General features: G+C 33.5%; 1 protein-coding gene across 6 annotated transcripts in view; it reads left to right on the forward strand.

Annotated features, from left to right (window-relative positions):
- Positions 1-16,181, forward strand: part of LOC123672378 (ubiquitin carboxyl-terminal hydrolase 47) — a 312,797-nt gene that overhangs the window by 260,238 nt on the left and 36,378 nt on the right. For all 6 annotated transcript variants that reach the window (XR_006746263.1, XM_045606467.1, XM_045606472.1 and 3 more), the window contains one exon: positions 4,092-5,130. Coding sequence is in view for 5 of the 6 variants with exons in the window: in XM_045606467.1 (XP_045462423.1) it covers positions 4,092-5,130 (1,039 nt within the window). In the remaining variant the exon portion in view is untranslated. The remainder of the gene's footprint in view (positions 1-4,091; positions 5,131-16,181) is intronic.

Consider the following 16,181-nt stretch of genomic DNA (forward strand, 5'->3'; position numbering starts at 1 on the left):
AGGATCCTTTATCCGCACCTTTATCACTGTTTAAAACAATCAATATAACAGAAAAGGTGATAAATAAAAAAACGGACACCAACAGTTTGAGTTCAATATATAGTTATTTGTTGGAAATATCAAAATACAAGAACTTTTACTATGGCCCTGTAGATGAATAATGAACCAGAAAGATTTGGGAACACAAAGTAAAGATCTAAATCCACAGAGAGCTGTAACATAACCTGTAATTATTTCGTAAACAAAGCATCAATAACAAATTTATCAATCATTTATTTCTATAAACTGCGATGCGGCTAATTTACATTGATAATTGTATTTGTATTGTTTTGTCTAGTCTGAAGTTTTATTTAATGATGAATGTTTGAGCATGATGCTAGTGACTTTAAAAATCTCACATTCGGTAAGTTCAATGTGTAAAAAAATATTTTAAATTGTTCATTGTGAAAATTATTGTACTTTATTTTAGAAGCCCTGAAGAAGCATTTAAAAAAATGCGAAAGCTTGGCACAGAATAAAGAGTTCATCTTTTTATTTATTTCTCCAAACATTGAGTCGATAAACCCTTATCTCATTGATCTAAATATACCTGAGACTCTTAACTTCACTTATAATATATATATATATATATATATATATATATATATATATATATATATATATATATATATATACATATATATATATATATATATATATATATACATATATATATATATATATATATATATATATATATATATATATATATATATATATATTTATACAGGGTGTTTCATCATAAACTGGACAAACATATATATTCGTGTAGAAATGATTCTCTCGATGCCCTCTACACGAATATATATGTTTGTCCAGTTTATGATGAAACACCCTGTATATATATATATATATATATATATATGTATATATATATATATATATATATATATATATAAACAATGGTTTAAGGGGTGTTGGAAAACTTCAATTGTTACTATCTTCTTTATTTCATCAGTCGACGTTTCGATCCTTGGTTGGGATCTTCTTCAGGACTTCTATAAAACAAACAACATACAAATATAATACAAACATTGGATCCCAACCAAGGATCGAAACGTCGACTGATGAAATAAAGAAGATAGTAACAATTGAAGTTTTCCAACACCCCTTAAACCATTGTTTATTAATTACTTTAGGAAATTATCACATTCTGTATATATATATATATATATATATATATATATATATATACTTCAAACTTATTTTTAAGAGTCTTTAGTGTATATATATATATATATATATATATATATATATATATATATATATATATATATATATATATCAACAATTTTAATTCCCAATATACAACAATAGTTATAAGTTAGATAAGGGGTGTGGGAAAATTGATAAGTGTTATAATGTCACTCTTCTTTATTTCATTTAGTCGACGTTTCGATCCCGATGGGGACCTTCTTCAGGACTCTACAATAGCAATAAAAAACAGTCAAAATAAGGCAATCACAAAACATGTAAAAATAGTACATACCGAAATACAGAGTTGTAAAGATCTTATTTGAACACAAATCAATAGCTCTCAAGAAAGCAACTAACAAGAACATCAACAACTTCAGCGAAAAAAGATCTGATACTTCGTTAGTAAAGGAGTACAAATCAATTATAATAAGTAAATAAGGTAAACAGAATAATCAACAAAATGAGAGGTTGTCAAAAATGTTGTCAACCAGACTTGCCACAGAATACACGCACATGACAGATGAAACATAGAGTAGCATTAAATCACATTGGTCGCAGTAATTCACTCTCACCGAACTCAGAACAAATGTGATTTTTTGAAAGATTCCATGAACCGAAACCAATCCCCTCTCACAGAAATGGCCTAGAACACAGAATTCATTTTCACGTTATCCCTACGACTGCTGAACTTGTTGAAATTCTTTCTGTATGTGATCCATCCAATTCTCTCCCACCGAACTGGTCATAATGAATCAAATAAGAATAGATGGAGCTGATATTATTTACATCCCTTCTGAAGTTCATCGAATATATATATATATATATATATATATATATATATATATATATATATATATTATATTGTTTGTGTTCAAATAAGATCTTTACAACTCTGTATTTCGGTATGTACTATTTTTACATGTTTTGTGATTGCCTTATTTTGACTGTTTTCTATTGTTATTGTAGAGTCCTGAAGAAGGTCCCCATCGGGATCGAAACGTCGACTAAATGAAATAAAGAAGAGTGACATTATAACACTTATCAATTTTCCCACGATTTTGGAGCCATTCTCAAGAACCGTTGACTTTACGCCGGGGTCTCAATTTGCCTACTCCCCAGGTATCATCAACAAGAGTATTCTCGTAGGTGTGGTTATCTTCCGTCCTTCGAACACGACAAAATATTAGACGCGGTCCAATCCGGAACTCACAAAGTTCAAATATTTCCCACCGTGGAAACCTATCCGAACAAAAATAATTAGCTAAAAGCAAAAAGAGCTAGTCAAATATAGAAAAATATACAGGGTGTTCTTTTTGAAAAAATGAAGTTGCTATCAATATGTTGCCCTCCGTATATATTTCGTTTTGTGCAATCATTTTAAAAAACACTAGTCGATTTCGTGAAAATTTTGTAGAAAATATTTTTTGTACCTTTTTTAGTAACAAAGTTAGAGGGGGGGTTAAATTATGGTGAAAAACCCGGTACACATACTGGCAGGCAATATGGGATAAAAACAACCAACACGACGATGCGGCTCGTTGGATCATGGAGGCGGAGGTTGAAAGCTCCAGGTACAACATGGAAGAGATTAAGATCACCAAACTGGATATTGAACAGGTGCTGAAAAAAACTGGGCGGCACCCGGAACGGACAAGATCCAGAATTATTGGTGGAAGCATTTCCCGAGCACCCATCAAACCCTTGCTACTCTTTTTCAGAGAGCACTGACCAACCCAACTTGAGCTTTGTGTTGAGATGAGAGATTCACAATTCACATCGGGAATATTCGGTATACGAATTGAGTCGAAGTTCATTCGAATCATTCGTAAGCTCCCAGCATATCCAAGTTGATTTGAATCACGGAGTTATGCTACGACGCTAGGCTACGAACCTAACGCGATTGGCTATTCGCTTGGCACATACGATAGGAATTGATTCGAATGGATTCAAAAGTTATTCGAATCGATTCGGTCGGGGAGTTATTCGAATCAATCGAATTGAATGATTCGAATAGCCCATCTCTAACAAATACTACTCATACAAACATAACTTCATCTTATGAGAAACATGTTATAGAGAATTCTTGACCAAATAACTCCGCATCGGTTTTCAATTTCATTAATTGTCAAAATTCTATAAGTATCATTGCATAGGTTTTGCCGTTCAAAATATGTTTTTGCGTTTCTATATTCTGTGTCAAGATTAGAATGGAAATCCGATGCTCGTGATTCCTTAGGCTCCTCCTCATTTTCATTCTAACCTTGACGCAGAATATACTATTCTAACTCCTTATATATATATATATATATATATATATATATATATATATATATATATATATATATATATATATATATATATATATATATATATAGCTGAAAGAAATGTACGGTCTGAGGAAAACATCAATTCTCCCACTCATAATATCGGTAAATGGCCTGGTGGAGACACACATGATTGAAAACACGAAACGTCTACAATTAGATACTTACCTGATTAGCCAAGCACAGAAAGAGGTCATCCTAGGTACCACGCGGACAGTCAGAAGATTTCTTACTAGCTCCTGAGTACAACCTTGGTCGCTGTGGTGACCCGGTTGTCTTGGATCCATCCCGCTTGTCGGTGAATTAAAAAAAAAAAAAAAAAAAAAAAAATATATATATATATATATATATATATATATATATATATATATATATATATATGCTTGCAGAACTATCTAATTGCGCTTTCGTCTCTGCCCTTGAAAATTAAAAAAGTTCTGTTCAGTCAATTGTATGTAATATAAGGCATTATTGTATATGTCAAGAAAAATAGTATTTTTAACGCGCTCAATATCGATTTTTCTTTTCAAGGTGATGGTATGGCATTATCCCCAAATAATTCGAATTCTCCAGGCGATCAGCATATGGCTTCTCCGACTGACCCATCTGAAGATTCTTATAATCATGATGTTTTGGGAAACCCTTCGGAAGAGATGCATTGGGACGATCATGAAACAGAAGAAGAGCAACAACAGAATAGTTTGTATTTTAAAATGGTGTATATCACAAACGAAGATTGTGGATTTTATCCATTTACTAGACTATGTAAAATACTGGTTGATAAGCGCATGACACTTGAAAGGCTGAAAAAACATCTTGAGCCTTATGTAAAAGTACCTGTTAATTATTTCAAAGTTTTTAGACAATATACAACTCTTTCGATTCCTCCAGAGGATGAATGGTATAAATTGACTGATACTTTGAGGTGCAGAAAAGATGGAGATGTTTTCAGTATCAAATTAGGACGAGTACTTCAAGAAAATGAACATAATGCTAAAATCTTTCTCCTGAGACCAAATCACAAAGAACCTATATATTTCCTTTTTGATTTTATAATAGCTAAAGGACAAACAGTTGGTCAAGTACTTAAAGAGATAGTATATACTGCAAAAAAAAGAGGTATTCAAGATTTAAACTTTCAAAAATGTAGATTACGTGAAAAAAATTTGAAGAAAGTAAAGAAAGTATATTTAGACTATCAAGTATTTGGTGAAGATATATATATGATTACATATGATATTGAAATTTTTCTACAAGAACTAGAGGAGCCTGAAAAAGTAGTTAGTTCCAAACAATTTGTGCTTTTCATAAGGAGATGGAGGCCTTCAACTCTGACTTTAGATCTGGTTCAGGAAATTGTTCTGAATACACCGTCGATGGAAGAACTGAAAGAAAATATTTCTCAAATATCTAGTATACCATTAAATCATTGTGAAGTGGCGTTAGTAAATGTTTGTATTCCTGGTGATATGCATAGATTACAGATAAACGAATTAGATTGGAAAACCAATTCAAAGAATATAGATGGTCATCCTTTATATGCCAGTGATGGTTCAATATTCTACTATAGGTGAGTTCAATAAGTTCATTTTTAACTGTAGGTGGTATGCCCTGTCAAGTATATCTTTATCATTTTTATCCTTTGACCTGAAGTCAAAAATACAAACATTAATGTTTTACTGAGCTGATTCTGGATTTTTTAAAGACTGCCAGTGCCGTATCTAGGGCGTGGCAAACACGGGCGCAAGGTCCGCAGGGGCACCCAAAAATATCAAGAGAAAAAATATTGAAGCACCAGGCGAAATAATTCGAAAGATCACAACCCAGTTTTCATGTATTCTAAGGATTCATCAAACCAAGTAGTTTGATATTTTAATTAACTACTTGACTTGAAAATCAAGCTCGTGAAATATTACATACATACTTGAACTTGGCTTGATTTGCGATATTTATTGCTTACCCCAATCAATCTAGCAGAACCACTTTTGGAACTTAAGATTTATTTTTGGCCATAATTTCAGCCTAATATATTATCCTATTGAAATTTTTTTCCGCTCTATTGTCGGAGAAATCGCGGCTTCGGCTAGCTCAACGTTAAGCTAGCTGTTGGGGATTGTGTGGTTTTAAATTCAATTGTAAACTTAAAAACTGCGTTTATTGCTTAAGAGCATACAGCGTTGAAATATATTGAAATTAGGGTAAAATTAAGATGTTAACCCCTAGATTGTTAGCTGCATACTGCCTCTTCGTTCCGTCTTCAGCGTCTCGGTGGTACTTGAAGTTCGGGGTCAGAGGTGGAGTATACAGAGTCGGAGTTAGGCGAGAAACAGGGTCGTATTTAGGCGTGAACATGGCCCCCGCCTTGAAAGGGCTGGCTTTCAACATCAACAGGAAGCGGACAAATTCTACTGAAGGCTCTCTTCGTTAGACCCGTTGACGTTCGTATGGTTGCTACTCGGGAGATGCCATCTTTTCCAGGGTGTAAGGATTCGATTCTTCCTAGCTTCCAGACAAGTGGAGGTTGATTGTCTTCTTTGAGCATTATTACAAGGGTTTGAGTTTGCAGGGCTTGTTGGGAGCTTTTCCATTTCACCCGCTGTTGTGTTTCAGAGATGAATTCTTTGCTCCATCTCTCCCAAAAATGTTGGTTTAACTGTTGCAGGCGTTGATAAGAGGACAATCTGTTCGTGGAGACATCTCTCAAGTCGACATCTGGGGCGGAGGTTAGCGGTCGCCCGATCGAAAAATGTGCAGGTGTAAGAGGTAAAAGGTCTGAGGGATTGGTGGAAAGCGGTGTGAGTGGACGGGTGTTAACTGTTGCTTCAATTTGCGTTAATAATGAATATAGCTCTTCAAACGTCAAATGAGCGTTTTCCATCACTCTTTTCATGTGGTGTTTTATTGATTTCATACCGTCTTCCCAAAGACCGCCAAAATGAGGGGAGTCAGGTGGAATAAATTTCCATTGAATGCCTTCTGAAGAAAGGGCATATGTTAAATTTGGTTCTTTTAACTTGAGTAAATTTTGGATTTCAGAATTGGCGCCTACGAAAATTTTTCCATGATCGGAATGTATTTTATGAGGTTTTCCTTTGCGTGATATAAATCTTTGAAGTGCTAATACAAAGGCGTCTTTGCTTAAGTCTGAAATCAAGGGTGGTTGCGGTTTTACTCTTTTTAGAGGTGGATCGCCCATTATGGGCTGGACTATCATTGGTTTGTTCCGAAAACACTTCATGCAGTGGCGTACGGCTTTTCTTGCGAAAGATCGACTAGAGGTTGGCCAGAAAGTTCCGCGCAGTGCATAAAGCAATTGTTGAGGACCGGAGTGCAGTAGTTTTCTATGTTCATTTTCGAACAACAGTTTCGTGAAATGATGCTTGTGGCTCAATATTACCGGATGTTTTTTGTCAAACGCGAACATGGATTGAGAAATTCTTCCTCTCACTCTGAGTATTCCTTGTTCATCAAGGAAATGATTCAGACTTAAAATTGTGCTGCTTGAATTTGTTTTCTGTTTCATTTCCAGATTCTTGATTTCGATGGAAAATGATTCGAGTTGAGCTAATTTTATTCGTTTCGTACGCGCTGACTTCAAATCGTTAGGAAACAGTGTGTCGGTTTGTTTTTTATGACCTTTTGAAACGTTGTTCACAAATCTCAAGACATAAGCCATGCATCTTTCAAGTCTGTTGATACTTGAAAATTGTTCGAAAGTAATCAGTTGTGTGTTTTGAGCAAAGTGCTCTTTACGCAGCTTTCCCTCCTCTGACAGTGGTTTATCGACTGGAATTTTTTCGATTTCCAAAAATTGCGCTGATTGTTTTTGTACATTGACGGTTCGTGCGAAATTGCATGCGATGCGCTTGGGCCTTGATTTGCTTATGGGTCCTGAAAGTACCCAACCGAGACTGGTTTTTTGTAATACTGGTTGGTTAGTACCTAAAGAGATTTGACCGACATTTAACATGGAATAGAAATAATCTGCACCTATTAGCATTTCAATCGTGTTTGGTTCGTGAAAATTAGGATCTGCAAGATTGATGTCGTCCGGAATGTTCAAATGAGAATAATCGAGGATTTTTGAGGATGGAATGTTTCCTGTGATTTCAGGAAGAATGTAGCAGTGAATTTTCATGGAGAATGAATTATTACGAGAGTGAACATCGACAGAGCATTTTGATTTTATGTAGGAAACCGCACGATTGAGACCGCAAACTTCAACATTCACCGGAGTAGTCTTTAGTTTTAGACGTTTGCAGACATCTGCTCTGATGAAGCTAGATTCCGAACCGGAATCTAATAGAATTCGGATATTTTGCCGATTTGATTCATTATCCACAATATGAGCAACTGGTGTGGAGAGGAGTACGCATGAGTTTGACTTATTCGCTGACAACGCATATGATAACGCGTTGTTTGAATTTGTTGACGACGAATTATTGGTATTGACATTGGGCGTTTTTACGTTAACTATATCAGAATGAATTTGTGTATGATGTCTGCCATTGCATTTCTTGCAATTTGAAGATCTACATTGTTCGCTGAAGTGACCTAGACGTAGACAATTCATACATAATTTCAATTCTTTAATCCGCTCTTTTCTTTTGTTCACAGAAAGTTTCAAGAAGTTTTCGCATGTTTGGCTGTAGTGATTCTTTGCGCAAAAAACACATTTGGGTTTGTTTTCTGCCCCACTGCTATAAAAACCTCTTGTAGTATTGTGCCTTTGATATTTTTTCTCAATATGCTTTTCTGTGTGATTCGTTTCTATCGTTTCAAGAAAATCCGCTCTAGACTTTAGGAATTTTTTCAGATCGTCCCAAGTTGGAACATCCTTGTCAGCCCTAAATTTTTCCCACTCGCGTACCGTTACTGAGTCTAGTTTGGTTTGAATGAGAAAAACTATTAATGTGCTCCAATGACATGTGGGCTGGTTTAGTTGCTCTAGAGCTCGAAGATTTTTCGAAACTGTATCTAAAAGATTACGTATTTTTTCACTCGATTCTTTCGTGATAGTTTCAAAGTGAAAGATAGATTTAATGTGATTGTGTACGAGTAATCGTTTATTATCGTACCGTTCTTATAAGCTATTCCACGCCACTGCATAATTCGTAGCGGAGAAATCTAATGATTGAATCACCTGTACCGCGCTTCCCTCCAGAGATGCCCGAAGATAATGAAATTTTTGAATTTCATTTATGGCTTGATTTTTCTCTATCAGAGATTCGAATGTATCGCGAAACTCTAACCAATTTTGATAATTTCCATGAAATTTAGGTAGCTCAATAGTTGGAAGCTTGATCGAGTTTGAATAATTATTACTATTATTCTGAATTGAGATAGAACTTGCGTTTTCTTCGGATTCTTTTTTATCTAGAATTGATTTAGCGAACGCCTTTTGCATGTAGTACTTGTTTGTGAAAGATTCTCTTTCCGAAAAATTGACTTCCTCATCTTCCGATAAATTCTCAATTAGATTCTGAACTTCCTCAAATTCCTCGAGAACGTTATCAAATTTCAAAAGCCTTTCTGAAATTTGTATGTAATCAGTGCTAAGTCATTCCGCTTTTGACTTGATTTCGTTCAAGAAATTCGTGAATATCGTTAGTTTTGATTTAATAGCACCGCGATTTCTTTTAAGAGTTTCTAAATTCATCATTGAATGTGAACGATTATTAGAAATATTGAAAAGAGTAGTGGAATACTTATGGGACGTTGAAGTTAATATCGCTCAAAATCAGCAACAGTATAAGAGAGAAAGAAGGATTTTATTTACCCCTCACGAAGTAGTTCCAGTTGCCCAGCTTGTGTGTATGCCTGGATCTAGAGTTGAATCGCTTCGACGATTGCGGTGATCCACTGCGCCCTTGGATTGGAATGCGTAGGATTGAGTTTCACTGGACGTCTGGATGCTTGAAATCTTCAATGTGTGTCGCCTTTCTGATTTCCCTGAATTCAAATGTGGCTCGCTTTTCTGGATTCACTGGATTCAAATGTGTATCGCTTTTCTGGATTCACTGGATTTGAATGTGGCTCGCTTTTCTGGATTCACTGGATTCAAATGTGTATCGCTTTTCTGGATTCACTGGATTCGAATGTGTATCGCTTTTCTGAATTCACTGGATTCAAATCCGGCTCGAAGGACCATGTTGGGGATTGTGTGGTTTTAAATTCAATTGTAAACTTAAAAACTGCGTTTATTGCTTAAGAGCATACAGCGTTGAAAAATATTGAAATTAGGGTAAAATTAAGATGTTAACCCCTAGATTGTTAGCTGCATACTGCCTCTTCGTTCCGTCTTCAGCGTCTCGGTGGTACTTGAAGTTCGGGGTCAGGGGTGGAGTATACAGAGTCGGAGTTAGGCGAGAAACAGGGTCGTATTTAGGCGTGAACACTAGCAAAACCTAAAAGCCAAATTATGTAATCAAACAGTGCTTGAAGGTTTCTAAATATTAAGAAATTGTATTTTTTATATTGTTATTATTATTATTTATAGTGATTAAATTTTGGTTGCCCATTTTAAAATTGTTGATATTTCTGGTTCTTTTATACGAAATAGTTTAATAAATGAATGTGCTTTTTGCAAGGTTCCTTCTCATTTCATTATTTTATTTTTGATGTGACACTGCAAAATGCTAAAAACCAAATCACCTGATAGAATTCAAGTACTTCATAAATAAATACTTTACTCGACTTGAGATTGAAAAACTATTAGTTGACTTGAACTTGACTTGATTTCAAATCAAGCCAAGCCAAGTAACTTGAATATCAAGTCAAGCCGTGAATCCCAAATGTATACACCTCGCAACGAACGATGCCGAGGAATGGAAACATTGAAAATATTGCTAGCCTTCCCTAGAATTGCGTACTAAGCCTAAAATGACCAGTAAAACGAATATTTAGGACTTAAGTTATGAACAAAAAATACTATAATATAAGAAAATATAATGGATAAAAAAAAATCTTCGAAAATGAGGGGCGCTGTCTAATATATTGGTGGCAATATATTAGACAGCGCCCCTCATTTTCGAAGATTTTTTTTTATCCATTATATTTTCTTATATTATAGTATTTTTTGTTCATAACTTAAGTCCTAAATATTCGTTTTACTGGCGCAATAGTACCTAGATACGGCTCTGAAGACCGCATAAAATCCGTTTAGTAGTTTCCAATATAAGCTTTTTTTCCTCATTTTGTCGCCCACATTGATATTTTTATATACCTTTTTTTCACCTCTTCAACTTTCTAGAGAGAGTAAATAAGAATCACATATACGTTGAAATGTATGATGCCCCGTTACATTTCCTCTGCTAATACTGAAATTCATCGACACGTATGCTTGATTGTTTGAAATTAATAATTTGTATTGCTCTATATATATATATATATATATATATATATATATATATATATATATATATTTTCCAAGACAGATTTCGGCTCATATAATATATATATATATATATATATATATATAGATATATATATATATATATATATATATATATATATATATTATATGAGCCGAAATCTGTCTTGGAAAATGATAATGTCAAGGTGTACTGGGACTTGACAGTGTGTACAGACCCAGGCGTTGAGAGCAACAGACCTGACATGGTCGTTTGGGAGAAGCGCAAGAAGTCGGCAACCATCATCGATTTTTCAGTGCCGCTTGACCAGAATCTCTCAAAGGCTTATGGCGAAAAAATAACGAAATACGAAGCCTTATCAAGACAGATGAAGAGCACCTACCAACTGAATAACGTAAAAGTAAAGCCACTGATTATTAGCTGTAACGGGTTGGTGCACCGAAAAACAGTAAAACATCTACTTGAGATGGATCTCCCCCATAACACCATTGCATGGATGCAGAAGGCCGTAATTTTGGGAACGGTCAACATAATACGGCAAGTGCTTTTCCCTCATTAACAGATGGGATGGCTCTTGGCAGCGATGCCCGGGTCATCTGACTGACCCACATTGCGTGTGAAGGTAAAAAAAAAAAAAAAAAAAAAAAAATATATATATATACAGGGTGAGTCTTTGACTTGTACATATATTTCAACCGAAGATTCCTGAGGTCAATAGAAACCCTTTTTTCATTTACCATTTTTTCCGATTCGGCCCGGTTAAAAAGATACAGGCTGTTGAAAATCGATAAAAAAATGTCATTTTCCGTTATATCTCGGAAATGGTTGTATAGAAAAAAATGAATTTCGGGATATAGTTTTTCATGTATGTGATGAATCTTTTCCGTACACAAAATTTTATCCACATCTCCCCGTTTCTTCATTATGAACACTTCATCCCATAAAAATACCAGAAATTCAAAGAACCGAACTCTTAAAAGTAACTAGGACGTTCATTGAAGGATATTTAGCTAATTTGAAAAATAAAAGTATTCTTCCTATTTTCTCTTATATTGAGCCGTTTTCGAGTAATATGTGTTTAAAAAAAAAAAAATCTGTGAAATTCAAAAAATTGGGTACTTTGGCTAATTGCAACTCTGATAGAAAAGACTCACAGAAATGAATATTTGCTACGTTGTCAGGTCAAAAATCATGGATTGAAACACTGAATTTGCATTGACAAGTGAGGGAACCAGCCGACTTAGTTTGAAAATAAAGTGATTTGAATAAGCTCACCCATTGAGAAAATTCAATTCTTTTTGGTAAATCCGTCGGCAATAAAGCTTGTACCTTTTGGTTATGGTATGGGCATAACATGACGTCTCGTACTTGTTTCGGGGTGCTGTTGCACGTCATCTAGAACATCATCCATTGCTCTTGATCACATTCGGCCATTATCCACCATGTTGATAGCGAGGGTTCCATGATCACGCAATCTTTGAACAATCCTTACGAAAGTTCTCTCATTTGGCTGACTCCTATTTGGAAACAGCCTTCCATAAGCTTCTTTAGCTCTTCTCGCTATTTTTCCATTTGTGAAATAGCATTCCAACATATCTACCATCTCCTGGTTAGAATACATTCTGCTAATTTCCACTTAACACACTTAAAGAAGAATTGTGGTTATGTTTGGCAAACAAATAAATGGAATAATTCGATATATGATTCGAAAATATTTTATGTTTCAATAAGAAACAACATAGTTCGGCGTAAGTAAGTTACTAAGTTATATAATATAAATAATATATTGAATAATTATTGTATTTTTTTCAGATCTCCTAATAATTCATCGAATCATTCAGAAAAACACCATAATGAATTTAATTGGACGACGATTTTCCTTCGTGAAGATGATTGCCCATTAGATACAGAGAAGTTTCAGATGACCTGTATTTAAAGAGAATCTTGAACCCCTTCAAATTAAATCCAACCGGAAACAGTTTGCTGTGAGGTGTTCATGATTTCATAAGGATAATTTTTCCATATAATGAGTGGAAAAGTAAATTGATTAATTGAAATAACCAAAAATCTACAATACAATGATTCTGTTGATGAATTCAAAACTACTTGAATAAGTGAAGCACTAGTTCTGTAATGAATATTTATTCAAACTTCATACTCATCGATGTACTGAAAAATAATTTCAAAGTCACTGATTTCACCATTAACGCAGATCCTATCCTATTATCTAGTACATGTACTGATCCAATCCATATATTTCAGAATCAATAGCTATTGATATTTTAAGGCATATACATAGTTTGTAGTTACTGTTCGTGGTTTATAGATATTATAATAATATAATGAATACATCTGAGATCAGGAATCATTGAGAATTAATTCGAATAATGGCAGGCCTAATTTAATAATTATTGAATGTTTTTTATTTCGCACAATCCATCTGAGGCTAAATGAATCTACGTAAGAAGTATAAGAGTAAAAAATGTAAAACCTGGTTATTTATAAATTAAATGAAAATAAAGACAATTTATTATTATGGCAGTTTCTACTTCAATTCCTATTTTTTGATATGCATTTTTTTGTTTCAGTAATGAAAAATCTTTATTTCAAATTGCTTTGAATGTTGTTTACCTACTGTGGGGCACAAGAAAAATATTTTTCTATTTTGATTTGAATACTGGATTCATAGTAAAAGAGTGGATTTGGCAATAATACTTGATTTCAAGTCACTGTTAATCTTTTGATAAGTTTATCAAAAGCTTCAGTTTATTGAGAACTTTTGAAAAAAAGGTATACCTTACAAGAATTCAAAACTTATTTTACATGTAGTTGATATGTGAAAACAAAAAAAAAAGATTACATAATTGTTGGGAAGTTTCATAATATTTTCAGTTTATCTATTCAATAACAAACAAGTAAATTAACTTGTACGTTGTACTTCCTTTTTTCTAGCCGAATACCATTTTACCATCTTCAGGAAAACAAAATTTTCGAAGATGTTGATTATAACATTGATAAAAGACTAATTGCTTCTTTATTATCGAACATACACGAGATCATTTTTTGGAGTTACCTATTGGGTATCAAATTTTCAGACAGAATATTGGCATTAGTGAACACTAAGAAGAAAAGGATTTCAAATATTTTCATGATAACAAATTACTGAGCTTTGGCACAGCCCTATAATATGAAGATATTTCACTAAAGTTAATATTCTATTTTGAATAATTCTGATCGAAACTCATTTTCAAGTGAATTTTCACAAACTAGGCTCCTTATAAAATAACACCAATCAAGATCTGAAATCCCATTAAAAACTGCTGCTACCAAACATTACTATAATCTTCTTCCAGTCTTCTGAGCTTTCATCGATACATAACAATACATCCTAAAATTTCATTTTTACGTGATTGAATACTCCTATCCATTTGCTATTCGATAATTTCATCCTAGAACATTTGATTGACATACTTTTAAGAGGGCCAAAATTGTTTTAACGTGAAAATAAATAAAAAACTTCAGTGAGTTGAAAGGAGCAGAATATTCAATAGTGGATATTGAATACCACCATTTCATTTTTAATACAAAAATCAAGATCAATAATAAATCAATAATGGAATATTGAAGATTCATGAAACTTATAAGCTTCTAGGATGAAAAAGGAAAAAAATTCAATTCCTTCTGGAAATTATTTATTCCTCCTCATACTACTGTTATTATTAACAAGATAAGATCGGAATTTTTCCATCACAAAATTACCTCTGTATGATACAGAGGTGATTCCATCTTCCACATAAATCCATTCATGAAACTGCCTTTTCATTTTCGAGCTAAGTAATTGTGTAGGTACTTAGATAAAGTATTCTGGGTTCATTCAATCCAAAATGCAAGCGTTCTTATACTTCTTGCTACCTTAAAAATTCAAAACTTTTCTCACTGGTTCCATGATAATAAGAATTCAAATTGAACACTGGTTTGAATACCACTTTTTTGCTGACCTCTAGATAACAAAATATACTCAATTAGCCCAAATTTCTAGTAATGTACAAAACTTCAACCGTTTGTTGGGTTTCTTGAATTTTATTGACAAAACAACATAACCTTTAAACATAACATTACAGATGCGAGATGATAAGTATTCATAGGTACATAGATTTAGCTTATTATTCTGTAGGTTTTTTGTCATTATAGTGTTTTGTGATTGTAAACTTGGCAACGTGGGAAGTCCACAGATAATTATCATTTATGTTTATTTACCTTATTATGAAAATGAAAGGTTATATGAATTGGTAACTCTTGTAACTTCATTTCGACGAAGTGAAAAAGCGAAAATAAATGATTGGATATGAATATCAGATTTAATATGGGTGGTTGCAAGCTGAATTTTTTATTATTATCGAATATAAAATAGAAGTCAAGAGAAAAATAATCAACATATTCATCTCCCACGAAATTGCTATAACTCATTTATTATATTGAAAATAATACTTCGGTCACCAAAGGGAATGGAAAAAGTGAGTTTATGCTTGTTTTGCTAATATAGTGACCCATTTCCAAAGTTCAAATGGTATAAATTTATGCTTGGGAAAACTTCAGTGGGCTGATTTCCAGGTTCGGCATAGCTCATTATGAAAACTTAAAATGGCCATTTCTTTTCAACCGAGCCGAATCGGAAAAAATGGTAAATGAAAAAAGTGTTTCTTTTGACCTCAAGAATCTACGGTTAAAATATATGTACAAGTCAAAGACTCACCCTGTATATATATATATATATATATATATATGTTGTGTTGTGATTCTTACTTTTATATATATATATATATATATATATATATATATATATATATATATATATATATATATATATACAGGGTGAGTCTTTGACTTGTACATATATTTCAACCGAAGATTCCTGAGGTCAATAGAAACCCTTTTTTCATTTACCATTTTTTCCGATTCGGCCCGGTTAAAAAGATACAGGCTGTTGAAAATCGATAAAAAAATGTCATTTTCCGTTATATCTCGGAAATGGTTGTATAGAAAAAAATGAATTTTGGGATATAGTTTTTCATGTATGTGATGAATCTTCTCCGTACACAAAATTGTATCCACATCTCCCCGTTTCTTCATTATGAACACTTCATCCTATAAAAATACCAAAAATTCAAAGAACCGAACTCTTGAAAGTAACTAGGACGTTCATTGAAGGATATTTAGCTAATTTGAAAAATAAAAGTATTCTTCATAT

The sequence above is a fragment of the Harmonia axyridis genome, chromosome 2 (genome assembly GCF_914767665.1).
Source record: "Harmonia axyridis chromosome 2, icHarAxyr1.1, whole genome shotgun sequence".
Taxonomy (NCBI): domain Eukaryota; kingdom Metazoa; phylum Arthropoda; class Insecta; order Coleoptera; family Coccinellidae; genus Harmonia; species Harmonia axyridis.